This window comes from Sminthopsis crassicaudata, chromosome 3, assembly GCF_048593235.1.
Source record: "Sminthopsis crassicaudata isolate SCR6 chromosome 3, ASM4859323v1, whole genome shotgun sequence".
NCBI classification, from domain to species: domain Eukaryota; kingdom Metazoa; phylum Chordata; class Mammalia; order Dasyuromorphia; family Dasyuridae; genus Sminthopsis; species Sminthopsis crassicaudata.
The window spans coordinates 452,805,337-452,821,540 of record NC_133619.1 but is presented as its reverse complement, the minus strand read 5'-3'; the positions used below and the strand labels follow the sequence as shown (position 1 = coordinate 452,821,540).

Here is a 16,204-nt window from a genome sequence, read left to right as displayed (position 1 = left end):
ATTTTCCCCCGCAGTTATTTTATAGAATCGTGTTAAACAAAGTTTGGTCTAAATAATATTGTATTGACTTTGTGTTGCTTATATTCTTTTCCTAATCTTGAAATAGAAAATATTTGCTCTTTTGATGTCATTTATTTAGTATAAATACATTTTACCTCTCAGTGATTGTCTTTTAGGAAGGCTTTATTGTGTTTTATTATTATTCATATCTCTCACTTTTTATATACACAGAGGTACAAAAATTAAAATATAGAATATACATGTTTTTGAATAAAAATATTCCTTTAATTTTTATGTTTTCTTTAATGATTATAAATCACATTACAGTTTACATAAGTAATATAAAATCACTTGGGCAGCCTAAGGATCTCAGGGAAACTCTCAGCAGAACAAAAGGATAAAAATTAACAGAATTCTGATGAAAAAGTGAATAATAATTGTTGAAACAATTATCCTTATTCCTTCCAATGTGGACCATTCAACAAGAAATCCTGTTACCAACAGCTTGCCTAAAAAGCAACTTGGAGGTGGGATATTCACTAAGCCAAATTGGTGCCTCTGGAGCATCCAAGATCAGTTTTGGATTTGGGTCAAAATGGGCCAGGTCCAGAAAGCCTTCAACCTCCCCGGAGTGAGAGTTCTCCAAAAGAATAAAGCTAGGCAATCTGCTCTTTACATGTGAAAACAAAGTGCTTTCTATGTTTTCCAAACAAGTTGGGATTTTTGGAAAGATTTTCTTGGGCCCAAATGGATGTTCTGTTGGTGCTAGACAGTGGCAGGAGGTAGCTATAATTCTGAGATAAAAATTAAGTCCAAATTGGCATAATAGTCTTTCATATGGGTCAGATTCCAATGTAAGTAGAATACTATCCAAGTATAAGGTGATCAAATATTGCAATAATATTTAGGAGTTTCAAGGGACTAGATAAGAAATCTGTTTCTTTAAATAATTGTTGTTTACAATATGTCACATTTGTAGTACATTTCAAAATTTTACAAAACAGAATTATGAAGAGGTAAATAGCATGTTTAATTCCCACTTTACAGATCAAGAAACTGAGGCCCAGAAGTTAGAATACTTGGGATAGAGTTCTTATTTTAATTCAAAAATGATGTAACTAAATAGTGCTGATGGTATGTATTTTGTTTTATAAAAGACTAAAGTATAGGCCAAGAATCCCAGAAGAATAAGTGAGTGTGTGTGTGTGTGTGTGTGTGTGTGTGTGTGTGTGTGTGTGTGTGTGTGTGTGTGTAAAGAAAGACAGATAAAGAGAGACAGAGACAGAGAGAAAAAAAGAATGGGGGAGAGAGGGAAAGAGAGGGAGAGAAGGAGAGGGAAAGGGAGATGGAGAGGAAGAGGGAGAATGGGGGAAAGGATAGAAAGAGGAAGGAGGGAAGAAAAGGATGAAGGGAGGGGAGAAGCTCCCCATGAGGAAACTTCCTTTACCCAAACTGATCTGCAACTAGCCTGAAATTTATCCTCTTGGAGAGCTCTTTGAGGACATCAAGAGGTTAAATGACTTCCATAGTCACACTGACAGTATGCATTACAAGAAGAACCTAAAGCCATCAGGACAGAAACCCTGTTTTCCCTTCACAAAACTACATTACCTATCAAATGTAGGCCTATTTTCCACCTTTTGCTTTTGACCAATTAAAAGATTCATTTGGTTTAATAAACATCTTTCTAAAAGTTAAATATTTTTCACATCTAACTTTACATTTCTTTAGTCTCAGAACCACATCAATAAAGAAAAGAGAGTGATGTAATAATTTCAGAGTATTAGGTCTGAAGCCCAGGACAGAGTAAAAGCCCTTACAATCTGAACAATAGGTTGAGGTCACTGACTCTTGGAGGCAGGAAAAAGGAAGAAGAGATTAGGGCCAGCATCAAAGACAAAAATCTGTCAATTTATCAAGTCTTACTAAGGTAGAAATCAGGAGCAATTGGTACAGAAGCAAGAGTGCTGAATTTGAAGTTAGAGAATCTGAGATTCAAATCTTGGTTCTATCAGTTATTTATATAGCTTTGAGCAATTTTTTCCCCCTTTACAAACCTTGACTTCTGATTTATAAAAGGAGGGGGTGGTAATATCAGATGACCTCTAATGCTTCTTCTTGCTCTTAATCTAGAACATAGTGTTAGTCAGTGTGCTTCTGAAAATGGGCTATCTTTTGGAGAAGAAATGTGAAATTCAGCCTCACTAACTTCAGTCCAGTTTTCCCAATTATGCTTCCCAGGTTCAACCTAGGTCAATTGAGCCAATTCACTTTGTCTTTTTTTTTTTTTTTTGGGGGGGGGACAAGGAGTTAAAAATAAAAGGTGAAGAATTATGTTTATTTCCCCTTACACTATTTTTATCTTCAATGAATTTGAATATATCTCTATTTTTGAGAATTCTAAGGGAATACTCTATAACCAACTCTTGATTATTCAGACACTGATTATATACTATAGAAAAAATATCTTTTATTCCACATGCTCTTTGCCCATTACCCATTTCAACCCTTATTAACATTTTCAACAGAGATATGAGAAACCAATAGGTTTAAAAAAATTATATTGCAAGTTACTTGAAGAAAATTTGTAAAAAAATAATAATTCAGGAATTTGAAACTAAGGGGAAAAAATTAAAGGTTATCTATGGAATTTCCTTTATCAAGAAAAGGCTAGTTCAATTTACTCTGACTATGGATGTTCTTCAATGGATCTTTGTGGCCATCTTCATGTATTCCATAGTTTATCCTGTGCACATCTGTCTCTATCCTCCCATAAATACTATCAAGTGGGTAAACATAATGGACTGTGTACTCATATAAGTAGAGCACATAAACTATTTGCTATAATAACTTCCCACAATATAACCAACCCCACCCCCTTTTTCAGTCAGTCAAAAAGTTTTTAATAAGTAATCACCATGCACTAGGCATTGTGATAAGTACAGGATATATAAAGAAAGTCAGAAAAGTCTAAACTGTTTTTTTCATAAATTTCATCACCAATAATGTGTTGCAGATTACTCATGCTCACCATATGTATACCCACTGCACTGTGGATACCTATAAATCTGATTTTTCAGTAAGACATAGAAAATAATTTTCATAGACATAGAAAATAATTGGAAGAATGGCATGTATACACATATGTAATGTGTGTATTTGTATGTGTATATATGTATACACACATCCACAGTATATACATAAACATGTATTTGTTGTTTAGTCACTTTAGTCATGACTGATTCTTTTTTATCTCATTTGGGTTATTCTTAGATATGCATATATATGTATGTATGTATGTATGTATGTATGTATATACACACACACAGAGCCTATTTATTTCAGGGAGAAACAGGGTCATTGAAAGTGCTGTACAAATTCTCAAATGTAATCCAGCTCACAATTTTGCTTCCATTCAATTGTTGATCTAATTTATATTAATTATCTGTGATATCCGAGGACATGAGCACTGATGGACCAAATCAACACACTTCCTAGCCAACTGAATAATAGAACCTGTCCAATAGATGTGATTATTCACCTCTCTTATTCCTTTGTAGATTGTAAGGCTGACATCTTTCTAACAATTGTGGACTCCCAATTAAGAGTTCTATATATTCCAGTACTTAACATGATCAATATGGTATTATTTATAAACAAGAACATATAGAGAATCTTATTTTATTTGTAGTCTCTAATATCTTCTATGATAAGATAGATACATTTGGCTGGCATACTATTTCCCTTCATTAAGCTTCACTTGATAGCTTCACTTCTGTTATTCCATCTGTTTGGAAGTATTGGATGATTTTGATTTATGCTTGGAGATGTCCTTTAAGAATAGATTTTATTCTACAAAATAAAACATGTTTAATAGTCAATCAATTGCAAACACAGTGGAATCTGATATTCCTAGTACACTTAGTCAATTGTACTACTGAAGATGTGATCTGCCATAAAATAGTTTTGGGGAAATCTGTATATTCACTTCTCACATTTTTATCAAAGCTTATATCTGCATATGGACAAATTATTGTCAATAAGGTTTTGTAGATATGAGAAAGCAGATGTTTGGGTCAGTAATTATCATGACATCTCAATTGCTTTCAACTTAATACCATGTATTTTTTTCCAGTTTTTTGATATCTTCTCTCAGGCATCTTAAAAACAGTTTTCCTCTGCATTATGCATGTTTTTAATCCAACTGCTTTTCCTGACTTTACTTTCCTTAGTGATACAAATTAGCATAAAAATTTGATGGCTCCATTAATCATCAATGGTGGATGGTGATTGTTAGAGAACTATACAGATCTTTTCCAGTTTTTTTTCCTGCTTCTTCTTTTTCTAATTTATTTATTAAATGCTCATAGGATAATCTTAATTAATTGGCTCCCACACCAAAAATTCTGAATATTCACTTTTTCCTGATATCATTTCTGTTTTTTGAATTAATATTACTTATTACTGGACACTTGGAAATAAAGGCAGAGTAATGCAATTACACTGAATTATATTATTTTAAAAATACCGAGATTGAGTATAATGACATGTATGATGTAATGAAAAGTGCGATGGACTTTGAAATGATCTGAGTTTGTCTCTGCTTTCATCTTTGCTGGTTTGAATGGCCAACTTGCAACCTCTTTGAGACTTAGATTTTCATCAATAAATGTAGCTATTAGTCAACAATCATTTATGAAGTATATACTATGTCCCAAATACCATTACTAGATAATAGTAATATGAATACAAAGATGGAAACAATCTCTAATATATAAATATCAAAGGGAATAATAAAAAGTAAATACTAAAGTAGTTAAATTTACTACTAAAAGTAGTTAAATTTACTACTAAAAGTAGTTAAATTTACTACTAAAAGTAGTAAATATTAAAGTAGTTTAGAACAATAAAAAAGAGTAAATACTAAAATAGCAAATACTAAGTTAGTTAAATGTTAAAAGTTAAAGTATTTTAGAAAAGAAGACAATGGCTATCAATGGAGTGGAGAAAGGATCAAGAAGAGCTTCAACTGGAGAGTTGTGGCTTGAGTTTCATCTTGAAGGAAGAGAAGGATTGTATGAGATATAAAGGAAGGAGAGGATGCATAAGAGTCATAGGCCTGGCTAGTAGAGAGACATAGAGATAAGAGATGTTTAATTATAAGTAAGGACTGAAGATTAAGTCAGCTGTCCTTATTACAAGGTTTGAGAGGATATATACTCTTTAAGGGTCCTGGAAAGCTATTTGAGGACAAGTTTGCAACATTTTAAAAACATTTATTGTGAATAAATTTGTTTTATAAGAGCAATTGTTAATTTTCCTCTAGATTGTCAGGAACAACAGTGAAAAAGCTAATTTTGGAATTTAAATCAGACAAAATAATCAGCTTGTAGATAAAAATTAATTGATTAATATGATCAAATAAAATGAATGGGGTATAGTTGTCATTTAAAAACTGTTTTAAATAAAAAATACAGTGGTTTTAAAGCAAAAATAATTAGAAGTCAGTGAAATTGGCTGAAGAACATCAGAATAGAACATAATGAAAACCTCTCTATAATATACAAGGCTGAACAACTTTGCTTCATGTCATCATGTACTAACATTACTATAACCAATTGAAGCAATTTATCTTATTTTTTAAAATTTTAATATAAATCTTTTTTTTTTTTGAGGCAATTGATGTTAAGTGACTTGACCAGAGTCACACAGCTAAGTGTTAAGTGATTCAGGTCATATTTGAACTCATGTTCTCCTGACTTCAGGCCTGGTGCTCTATTAACTGTGCCACCTAGCTGTCCCTTTAATACAAAATCTTTACCAATAAATTTTAGACAGCATTAAAAAAGCAATACTTTATATTATTCTGAGCCTCATGACAATCAATTAAATTAAACAAACATTTAATAAGCACTTATTAGAATGAAAAAAAAATGACAACAAATCTTTCTGTCCTCTAGGAATTTACATTTTACTTCATGTAGAATTTATATGGAAAAGTTATTAGTACAAACGTTATTCTTTTCACATTGTAATCTTGCTGTCATAAAAAAAAATCTCTGATTACTAATTTAAGTTTTATTAAATAAACTAACTCAGGTAGGAAGATAAGAATTTCTCAACTCCTAATTAACATGACTGAGTTTCTTACTCTAAGAACTAGTATAGCATAGTTCACTTGACAGATTGAGATGGTAAGATCAAATCTGCTTTAAGAAAAATTACTAATGTTATCACCTTTTAAAATTATTTCATCAAAAAAGCATTCTGAGACTACAATGTGTTATAATTAGGATTGACAAACTTGGTCACTGGCTGTTTTTCTATAGTCCCATAGCTAATATATATATATATATATTGCATTTTAAAACACTATTGTATTGTCAATTCAATTTATTTAAATACAATTTATTTAAAAGTATAAACATCATTCTTAATCCATTGTCCATACAACTATAGGGACACCTGATTTTGGGTCTAGATTTGGCTTACTGGCCAGTTTAGTGGTCCTTGTTTAGAGACTGAGTTCTTCAAGAAACATTGCTTCACTTCAAAGAATTTTTAAAAAGGGTGAACAATCTATGTTGTAAATAGTACAACTATATGGTTTACTGAGCTTAATGCAAATGCTAACATAATCAATGCATTATCTACTGCTAATTCTTTATGAGATATTGTTGAAAAAAGATATAATCTTCATGAAAGATTTACCTCATATAAATTGATTTTACATTACATATTAGCATGAAGGGTCAATCCTTTTATTATATTTTTTAAAAAAGAGGTATCACCATTAGAAATTGAGGAATAAATTGTTTTTTGTTTGTTTGTTTGTTTGTTTGTTTGTTTTAACAAAATAACATTGTGGTTTGAACTTGAATTGGACTTTGGATTGGAAGTCAAAAAAACTGGAATTCTTTTCCTAATTCTTTCATGATCTGCTTAGAGGGTCTTGTCATTTCATTATTGGGAGGATGCTACCTCACCTTTAAAATAGAGATACAGGTCAATATAAGAAACATTTATTAAAGATAAGGCATGGAAATATAAAATAATATCAGTTCCACACTTACACATCTTATTGTCTAATTTACCCAAAAAATTACAAAGGTGGTTGTGAGGATCCAGTGGGATAATATGGGTTAAAGGATTTTGATAATTATATAGAGTGAAAGCATCTTGAGGACAAATAATATTTTCTTTTTGTCTTTGAAGCACCAAAATCTAGCATTCTGTTTTGTACACATTAGACACTTTAATAAATGTTTGCTAAATTGAATTACAGAACTATATAAAGTAGTGTTAAGCTAAGAAAATTTATTAATTATATGGAAAATTTTCATTGTAGCTTTCCTATTCCCTCCTTTCCCTGTGATTTTCTGTTATTCCTTGTCCTCTACTTCCTCTTCACTTCCTAATATTCATTTCTTATATCTTACCTCCAGTCACTTCTTTCCTGGGCTTCAATTCCATTGGGAATCTCTTCATTGGCTGCCTGCCAGCTATTAATGCAGTACTATTTATAGACCAGAAGATCTCAGAGGTCAAATAGAAATGGGTCCCACCCATTTTAGCCTATCTCTAGGCCTGAAGTGACCCTATTTTCAAACCCCCTGGGTAAGAAAAGAGCTCACAAAATAATAGCGAAGTTCAATATTTTTGAGCAGTACCAGAGGGAATTCAGAAGTAGGGCCACTCCAGGTGTAGAGCAGGAATGACAAAAAGAGCTCATTTACATCCAAGAATTTTTCTTTGGGCTTCATTTGACCCAATCTTAAAATGAAAACTTTATAGCAAAATAATTTGACAGAATTTTTGTTCAATGAAATATATTCAATCTAATAAAATTCCTAAAATTTGCCCCATGGGCCATAACATAAAGAGTAGTGCTTGGTTATGAAATGGCTATAATATCAATAATCTAAACATACAATGTTAAAAAGAGTGATTAAATGGAAGATTTCTGTAACATTTTTATTCTAAGTATAAATGCTATTATTTGTATTTGCATATTACTACTTGTAGCTTCTCTATTATATTTAATGTCCAGGGATATGGAAACCTAAGCATTTTATAAAACAACTTTTATAAAATTACCATGCCATGTTTTTATAACATCATCAAAAATGCACATAGAGACTTCTATACAGACATTATAAAATTATTAGGTATATGTATTATAAATAATTGACATAAAGATACATTCATTTAAATTTAGGGTGTTTCAAAAATTTTAGTGTGGTTTTAAGTTTTAATAGCTTAATATTAGACTTCTAATGGTTTGATATTAAAACAATAATATTTTTTATAAAAATGAAATGTTAATAAAGCTATACTAAAACTTCTGGGGACAAGTTATATTTTATAATTATACAAATATATATGTGGGTATATTTATACATACATATACACTCCTCTTTTAGGATGGGCACTTATTCTACCAGTACAGATAGCAACTTCTCCGTTGGTTAAAAAATGGCTTCATAAATTTTTATGGCCAAAAACATTTATTACTTGGTGTACTTTTTTTTTTAATGAAAGAGAAGTCAAGGTTAATGACCAAGTGTTTTTCAAAAAGGAGAAGATTGAGGCAGAGTGAGACTTGTCTTATAAAATGCAGGAAATCTATCTCTTAGGTCAAATTAATACCCTGAATTAATTTAAAATATTTTCTCAACAAAATGACAATAATTATTTCCTTTCTTTTAATTTTAAGTATATCCAAAGTTTGAACAAAGAGAAATATTTGCCATCTTTAGTATTTCCCTACTGACTACATAGGCTTTGGGTTCCTTTGAGATTGGAGCCATATCTTGTACTTTTGTATATTTCCCTTTCTTATATGCCCAAGCTTACTTATTTGCACCTGTAAGGCTTAGTAAATGTTTGTTAGTTTATTTTGGTCACTTAAAAAAAATAATGGCATTTTAAACTAAGCATTTTAAACATGGCAGGATCAGCCATTTAGTATTTAGAAAGCATTTCAAGTAGTAGATTTAATACTTTGAAACGAAAACTTCAGTGGGCTGAGATAACTTTACATTTTATTTTCAATCAAACAAAATAATATTTGTAAAGCACTTACAACAGTACCTGCCACAAAGCTGATACTTAATAAATGTTTATTCTCCTTCCTCTTTTCTTTTACTCTTCCTCTAACTGTTGATATGTGCAGAGCTCATCAAAAAGTCATCTTTAGGAATTAGTTCTCCCTTCTAATTTCCTAGTACATGGACTATATTGGGAAAGAATTCTTTTCATCCCAAGTCTTTTATCTTTTTCAATATTTCAATTCTAGCTTAATGGAAGGTGAATTAAATTCATTTATTTCTAGCTTGTTAGCTAATTCCAATTGCACTATCATTCAAAACATTATGTCCCTGACTTTTTAAAATAATCCCTTTAATAAAGCCTGCTTTCCAAGTGGCATTGATGGTTATTTATTTTTTTTCAAGAGAAAATTACTTGAACATATAAGGATTTACTATTGGTTATAAATTTTAAGTACATTCAAATATGTACATCTGAATATATTTGAAAGAGTTTTGCACTTTTTTGTTGCTATTCACATTAGCAATGATTTAGCAGACATTACCTACTTTTTCATATCTAATCATTGAGTGAAAAAAAAAAGTACATTGAAATTCTAAGAGGCCTAAGTTGTGATTTTCTGTATTGAACTCTATGACATCCGAAAATATATGTTTATCAGATAGCTTTATCACATGAGAAAATTCATATCAGCTAAGTGGCAGATTTTAAGGTTCTTACTAATATAAAAATTACCATAAATAACTCATTTCAATTGGCCTATCATAACTATGACCACCAATACTAACTCCATAATCTCCTCTAAGTTGTCTGTAGTGAAACTATTTGCTGTTCTCCAAATGACACAGAGTTGGAGATCTTTTCCTACTGACCACACAGCATTATGCTATTAATATATAATTCTACTCTGATTTCTAGAATAATTATAATTTTATGTCAAAAGATTTACAGCTTCATCACTCCTAGCAATATTTCATAGCTGTCGAAAATGATTTATGCAATAATGACTTAAACTGTGAAATGAAATCCTCAAAGGAAAGACTGTCATATATTCCTACTGAAAATAATTGATTTTTTTCTTTATAAATTGATACTCTAGTAAATAATACTCCAATTGTAGGTAGAAAATTCATAGAAAGAGAGGTTGAGTTACAGTTTGCTTTTTTCTTGGTTAATATAGATAGAGAAGCATACAGTTCTGGGAATAAATATGAGCTTCTTGTATATACATATTTGAGTTTACACAACTTTTAATGGCTCTGGGTAACTCTGGTGAAAAACTCAGAAAAATGGTCATATATTCAATCTTTGCCATAGTTTTTGCTCCTCTATTCTGATTGAACATAACAATAACACTTTTTTTCTTTATGTGATTTGTTCATTTGGCTTCTTAGACTCACTATTCCTTTTCTAAGATGTTGCTAGCTTTTAGCTGAAAATGTCTGGGAAGTAATAAATGGAGAATAAATTAAGGAAACATAGACTGAATATACTAAAGGAAATAGCCTCAGTAATAAAGAATTAAAAAATCATTAGGAAAGCAAAACTGTTTTCTTTCTACCCTACTGTCAAATGTTAAAATGTCAGGAATTAACCATGATGTGCTAGCAGATCTACAAGGGGAAAGAGTTTCAAAGCATTTTCAAAAGCATTGAACTTCAGAGCACTCATTGATTTTGGGGGGAATCATAGGGATAAAACCTATATACTTTGAAGAGCCTACCCAAATCTTCTTAACTAGTAGCCAAAACAAGAACTTAAGGAATAGACGTAAAACCAAGTAAACATCATTTCACTCAAATGGTATATTCTCTATCATAGTTCAGCATGGAGTAAAGTAACTGTGTTGATTCATTCAAGCTATGTAAATAAAAAAAACTTTTATTCCTCAGGAAAAAAAAGATTTCCTTTCCTCTCCACCTTACTTGTCAACCAAGACAAAATAGCAAGTGTTTCTTCTTAAACATAAAGCTGCTTAAGTATTGACAACTGAGTTAAAATGGAAAAGGAAACAATCGGAAGAGGAACTGTAATTTTATACAGTTATATATTATGAAATAAGTGCTCTAAAGGTTTTATTTCCTTAAAAGACACATCACACACACATATGCATGCATGTACTATTGTACTAGATTAAATCCATATAGTTAAACAAAGCACCCATATGGATACATTCCACATTAGCCACATTTCCATTGTAGGCATTTTTAATAATCACCTTTGTGGTTACATTTAAAATATCTTATTTGAATGCTTTTTTATTGAAGGAAAAATTCTACATCTCAGAATGCAGCTACACCTCCTTTCCCTACTCATTAGATGTGCATTCCTGCCTGAAGTATATTACAACTAAATTGGGCAAATACAGGCTATTAAAAGATAGACACTGTATAGGGAATCTGAAATCCCAGATATTTCCTACATGAATTCAATAGACGAAAATTTAAAAAATAATTTAATGAGAATAACTAATATATGACTAAATATGACAGAGCCTGTGTCTATATGATGCCAAATATTCATGAAGAAAGCAGTAGGAAGCAGTAGGGGGAGAATGCCATTAACCACGAATCCAGATGTTTTCAAATATCCAAATGAAATATAGACAGACTATTTGAGTGATTGATTGAATTTGCCCTTAAAAAATACAGGTGTTTTGGTCCTGTGTAGATGGAACAATAATCTATCAAATAATATTTGCAGGAAAGCTCATATTTCCGTGACACCAGCAACAACTGATTAAAAACTAATAACATCAATTTTTAAAACAATGGTTCTTGTCTTCATGTCCCAAAATAACCATCAGAATCATGCTATCACAACAAAGGGACTGGTTGTTGGCCAAAACTGTTTAGTTTCAGGGGTAATTTTCAAGAATACCATATGAATATTGGATATAGATTGATAGCTGCCAAAGCATAAATCAGTGAAGATCAGATGACAGTTTTATACCATTCAATTTTCACATTACATTAAGTTAGATAGAAAAGTTAAAACTTTTTCTTATTTGATTTCATCCTCTATAACAAGCAATGAGTCATATATATGATAGAAGGCTTTAGCACATCAAACATCTTTAGCAATCTTGTTTAATAATGTGTTAATAATCTTAATAGCACACTCCCAGAGACTTCTCTCAATGGAGCCATCATAAAGTCAGGTGAATATATATTAGTCAACAATTTTAAATAATATTAAGTTTTATAGTATGATTAGTTTCTTAACTTTAATATCTTTCATGTTGTCATACTATTCATTAAATATATATGGTTTGAAGATATATTATTATTTGACTTGACTATATCTGAATATTTATCAGACTTGTATTTATACACACATATTCCATTAAATATTTATTCATTAATGAATATATATGTATAAATACATACTATATATATTTCACATCAATTAACTCTAACTAGCAATAAATGAAAAATGAATTGAATTTAACCTATGACCTTACATTTTGAAAGTCCCTTAAATTTTCAGAAATTGTAAGGTATAAAAAATAACTTCAAAAGTGCCATGTTTCTAATTCTAATTTAAAAACAAAACTTCAGCCAATGATTAGCCTGTGCTCTTTGCACATAGGTTTCAGCACTGGGCAGGTTTCAGCACACCCTATTTATATACTATTCAATCTTAAATATCAAGAAACAAAGATAACAAGAAGTACTTGCTAACAAATATAGTTGAATAATCTAAGAAACTCTTATAGCTAGCTATAAATAATTTATGGTTCAGAAACAGTTTCTAGAGAAGATTTAATTTTGAATTACTTTCTTGTTGTGTAAGTACCATGGTACTTATAAAATGGCAGATACTCTTAGATTACAAAAAGAGAAAAAAGTGAAAGAGGAAAAACCATTCCTTAGTGGATTCCTTTAGGTTACTCTCCTTACTAAAAGGCTTAGATGCAATAGATTGACCCACAAGATGAAATACCTTATATGATTTTAATTCAGTAATGAAGAGCTAAAAGTCTAAATACCATATACAAAGTGGACCAATCTTGATGCAAAGTGTCTGCTCATACTTACACAGTTGAAATTTGATTATTAGGTGTTTTTTTCATATGTGCACATAAGAAACCACTTCAATGGACACACAATAAAACATTTAAGGGATCCTCAATAAAGAGACTTTACCATTTTTATGATAATAGGTAACCTCCACTTTTCTTTCCTCTGACCCAAGCAGCGCCTGGGCAATTTGGGCAATGTCATGTCTCTTGGTCTCTGGTCCATGAAGAAAATCACAAGTGCATGGTTTCTGCATGACATCTGGCCTGGAGAACCCAGTCATTTCACAGAACCCATCATTGCAGTAAATGATGGCACAGTTCTGCACTCTGGCATTTGCAATGATGAATTTTTTATCTGTAATAGAAAGACAGTGATGCACATTTTTAAAAGCTTCCATAAAACTCCCATAAACATAGGAACAATTTGTTGCATAATAGAACTTTAGAAATGCTGATAATATTTCATAGTGAACTGATCTAGACTTTTTAAAAAAGCTTTAAACTTGACAGCAACATGGTTGGGTTATTTTGAGAAAGTAATGAAAATCATTCCATCAAATTATATGAGAATAACTTAATCTAGTGGCTAGTTCTCACCTCCTGTAACTCTCAGAAGCCCAAAGTACAAAGGGCAAATGGCTCTATAATATTTTGAGGATACTATTTAGTTTCTAGGTAAATATTTTGAAAATCCAAACATTGAAACATTCTGTAGCTGGCAAATCTCTCTCTCTCTCTCTCTCTCTCTCTCTCTCTCTCTCTCTCTCTCTCTCTCTCTCTCTCTCTCTCTCTCTCTCTCTCTCTCTCTCTTCTCTCTCTCTCTCTTTTTCTCGTCTCTCTTCTTCTTTCTCTCTGTCTCTCTCTTCTTTCTCTCTCTGTCTCTCTCTTCTCTCTCTCTCTTCTTTCTCTCTCTGTCTCTCTCTTCTCTCTCTCTCTCTCTCTCTCTCTCTCTCTCTCTCTCTCTCTCTCTCTCTCTCTCTCTCTCTCTCTCTCTCTCTCTTCTTTCTCTCTCAGTCTCTGTCTCTCTCCTCTCTCTCCCTTGATGCCTAGGTAATCTGCTCAACTTTCACATAGTATCTATTTTTCTTTACTTTTCTCTCTGGACTTATATTACCACACTGATCCCTTTTAAAGGAATGATAATAATAAAAACTGCATCAGTCACGCAATTATCACTTTTCTAACATTTAATAATATTAAGCTTTATCTTTTTAAAACACATGGACTAGAAACATCATAACTTCACATTTTTTTTCTTTTCTCTTGTTTGATGTCAGATTTTTGTGTAAAGGATGATAATATATGTGTTTTATTTTTTAAAATTTACAGAACTATATTATCCCTGGGCAAAATTCACAGCAGCAATTTCAGTGTGCAAGTTTCTTCCTTACATAACTTTACAGAATATCAAGTTATTAGATGCAATTATCAGAATAACTCCAAAATGTATATAACCTTAAATGGGTGCTCAAGATGTTGGTTTTTAAAAAGTATCAAAATTTAAGTTACCAAGTGTAGGCTTTAAATTTAATGCATCTGTGTAACAATGAGAATACCGCCCACAATAGTAATCCCATATGAGACCATTATATTCCCTGTGATTATGGGTTTTACCTAATACATTTTATTTTCTAGTAAAATGAGAGATGCAAGGAGAATTCAGAGACTTAAGCTGAAATCTTTCAGGAAGTCAATAGTCTGCATTAGAATGCATCTTAGATCAGAAATCTACCCACGCAGAATATCTTGTTAGGACTATATTTGCATTGCTTTAATGCAAAGTTTAGCCATATTAAAACTAATATCACATTCCAGCCTTGAAATGTATTCAAGTTTAAATACTTTTTGTAGTTATTCACGTTCGTATTATTTCAGTTAATCATAACATATTGTTGCATTCCGGATTTTTGTCTTTAAAATAAAACAATCTCAAAAATAATAATGCTGTATTATATAGACACGTTCCCTTTAAGATAGTGAAATAGTAGGACATGAAGTAGCAGGCAGAGAATGGGGCAGTGGGAGAGGAGGGATCAAATTGCCTCTTATAATGGAGACAATAATCTAACATGTAAATCAAAATTAATTTCAGAAAGGGTATCCCCTCCGCCACGCAAAGCTTTCGGTTTGATTTCACAATCTTAACTTGAAACAGCCCGGAGTTGCTCTTAGAGATCTTACAAAGCACCTAAAACAAAGTACTTTTATCAAAACAGAAAGAGAGGGAGAGAGAAAAGAGAACAAATGAACTTACTTTGCCCTTCAAATTTCCGTATGATGGTCCCCAAAAATGTATTTTGTGGTGCCACATGACCTCTGCGAACAGGCATGTTTACACCCGATCTTCAGATCAGTTCTCTCCCTGAACACAAGAGTTCTCCAGTGATCTACACGGCTACAGCCCAGACCACTGAGCGAGCTTCTCTTTGTGACAAATCATCCTCTTTTGAAATACAGAAATCTCTTCCCATTAGCACCACTTCTAGACACACGCTTTTCCCACTGGAGCAAAATCCATTCCCCACACCTTCCTGAGGGGGACCTCGCACCGGACTGTCGTTTGGTGAGATGGTTGGGGGGAGGGGGGAGGGAGAAGGAAGGAGGACAAGAGGCGGGGGAGGGGGAAAGCGACGGGGTGGCTAGGGGGAGGAAGGGAGTCACAAGTGCAATCGATCTGTTTCTTTACTACCAAACACCGACAATTTCCCAGAGCAAATGGACCTAACCTGGCAGTTTCCCCGAACCGTGGTGATGTTTAAGGAGACAGGAGACTTCCAGATTGTTTTTGATGAAGGGGAAGAGCAAAACGAAGGGGAGTCAGCGAGGTTGATGTCCCACCCCCATACACACACACACACACACACACACACACACACACACACACACACACGTGCAGACACATTTCCTTTATCCTGGGCTTCACTACCTTATAGCTCCGATTACTCAAACATGGTTTAGGGGAAGTCAGCCTACACACCTTCCAAACTCAGTAACAAACACCTACATTAGGAAGGTGAGTTCTCCGATGCCCTCAGTCACTTGCTAGATGCCCCATCATAGCTCTTCAGTATGTGGCTGCTTAAAACACTCAGCTTCAAAGAAGAGATAGAGAGATGGGAAAGTAACCAA

At 32.4% G+C, this 16,204-nt stretch overlaps 1 protein-coding gene across 5 annotated transcripts in view; it reads right to left on the bottom strand.

The window, feature by feature from the left end:
- KCNH7 (potassium voltage-gated channel subfamily H member 7) overlaps positions 1-15,644 on the bottom strand; it is a 622,433-nt gene extending 606,789 nt beyond the window's left edge. For all 5 annotated transcript variants that reach the window (XM_074303262.1, XM_074303266.1, XM_074303263.1 and 2 more), the window contains exons 1-2: positions 15,330-15,644; positions 13,200-13,430 (exon numbers count right to left, since the gene is read on the bottom strand). In XM_074303262.1, coding sequence (XP_074159363.1) covers positions 13,200-13,430; positions 15,330-15,405 — 307 coding nt within the window. In that variant the 5' untranslated portion in view covers positions 15,406-15,644. The remainder of the gene's footprint in view (positions 1-13,199; positions 13,431-15,329) is intronic.
- Positions 15,645-16,204: the final 560 nt, after the last annotated feature.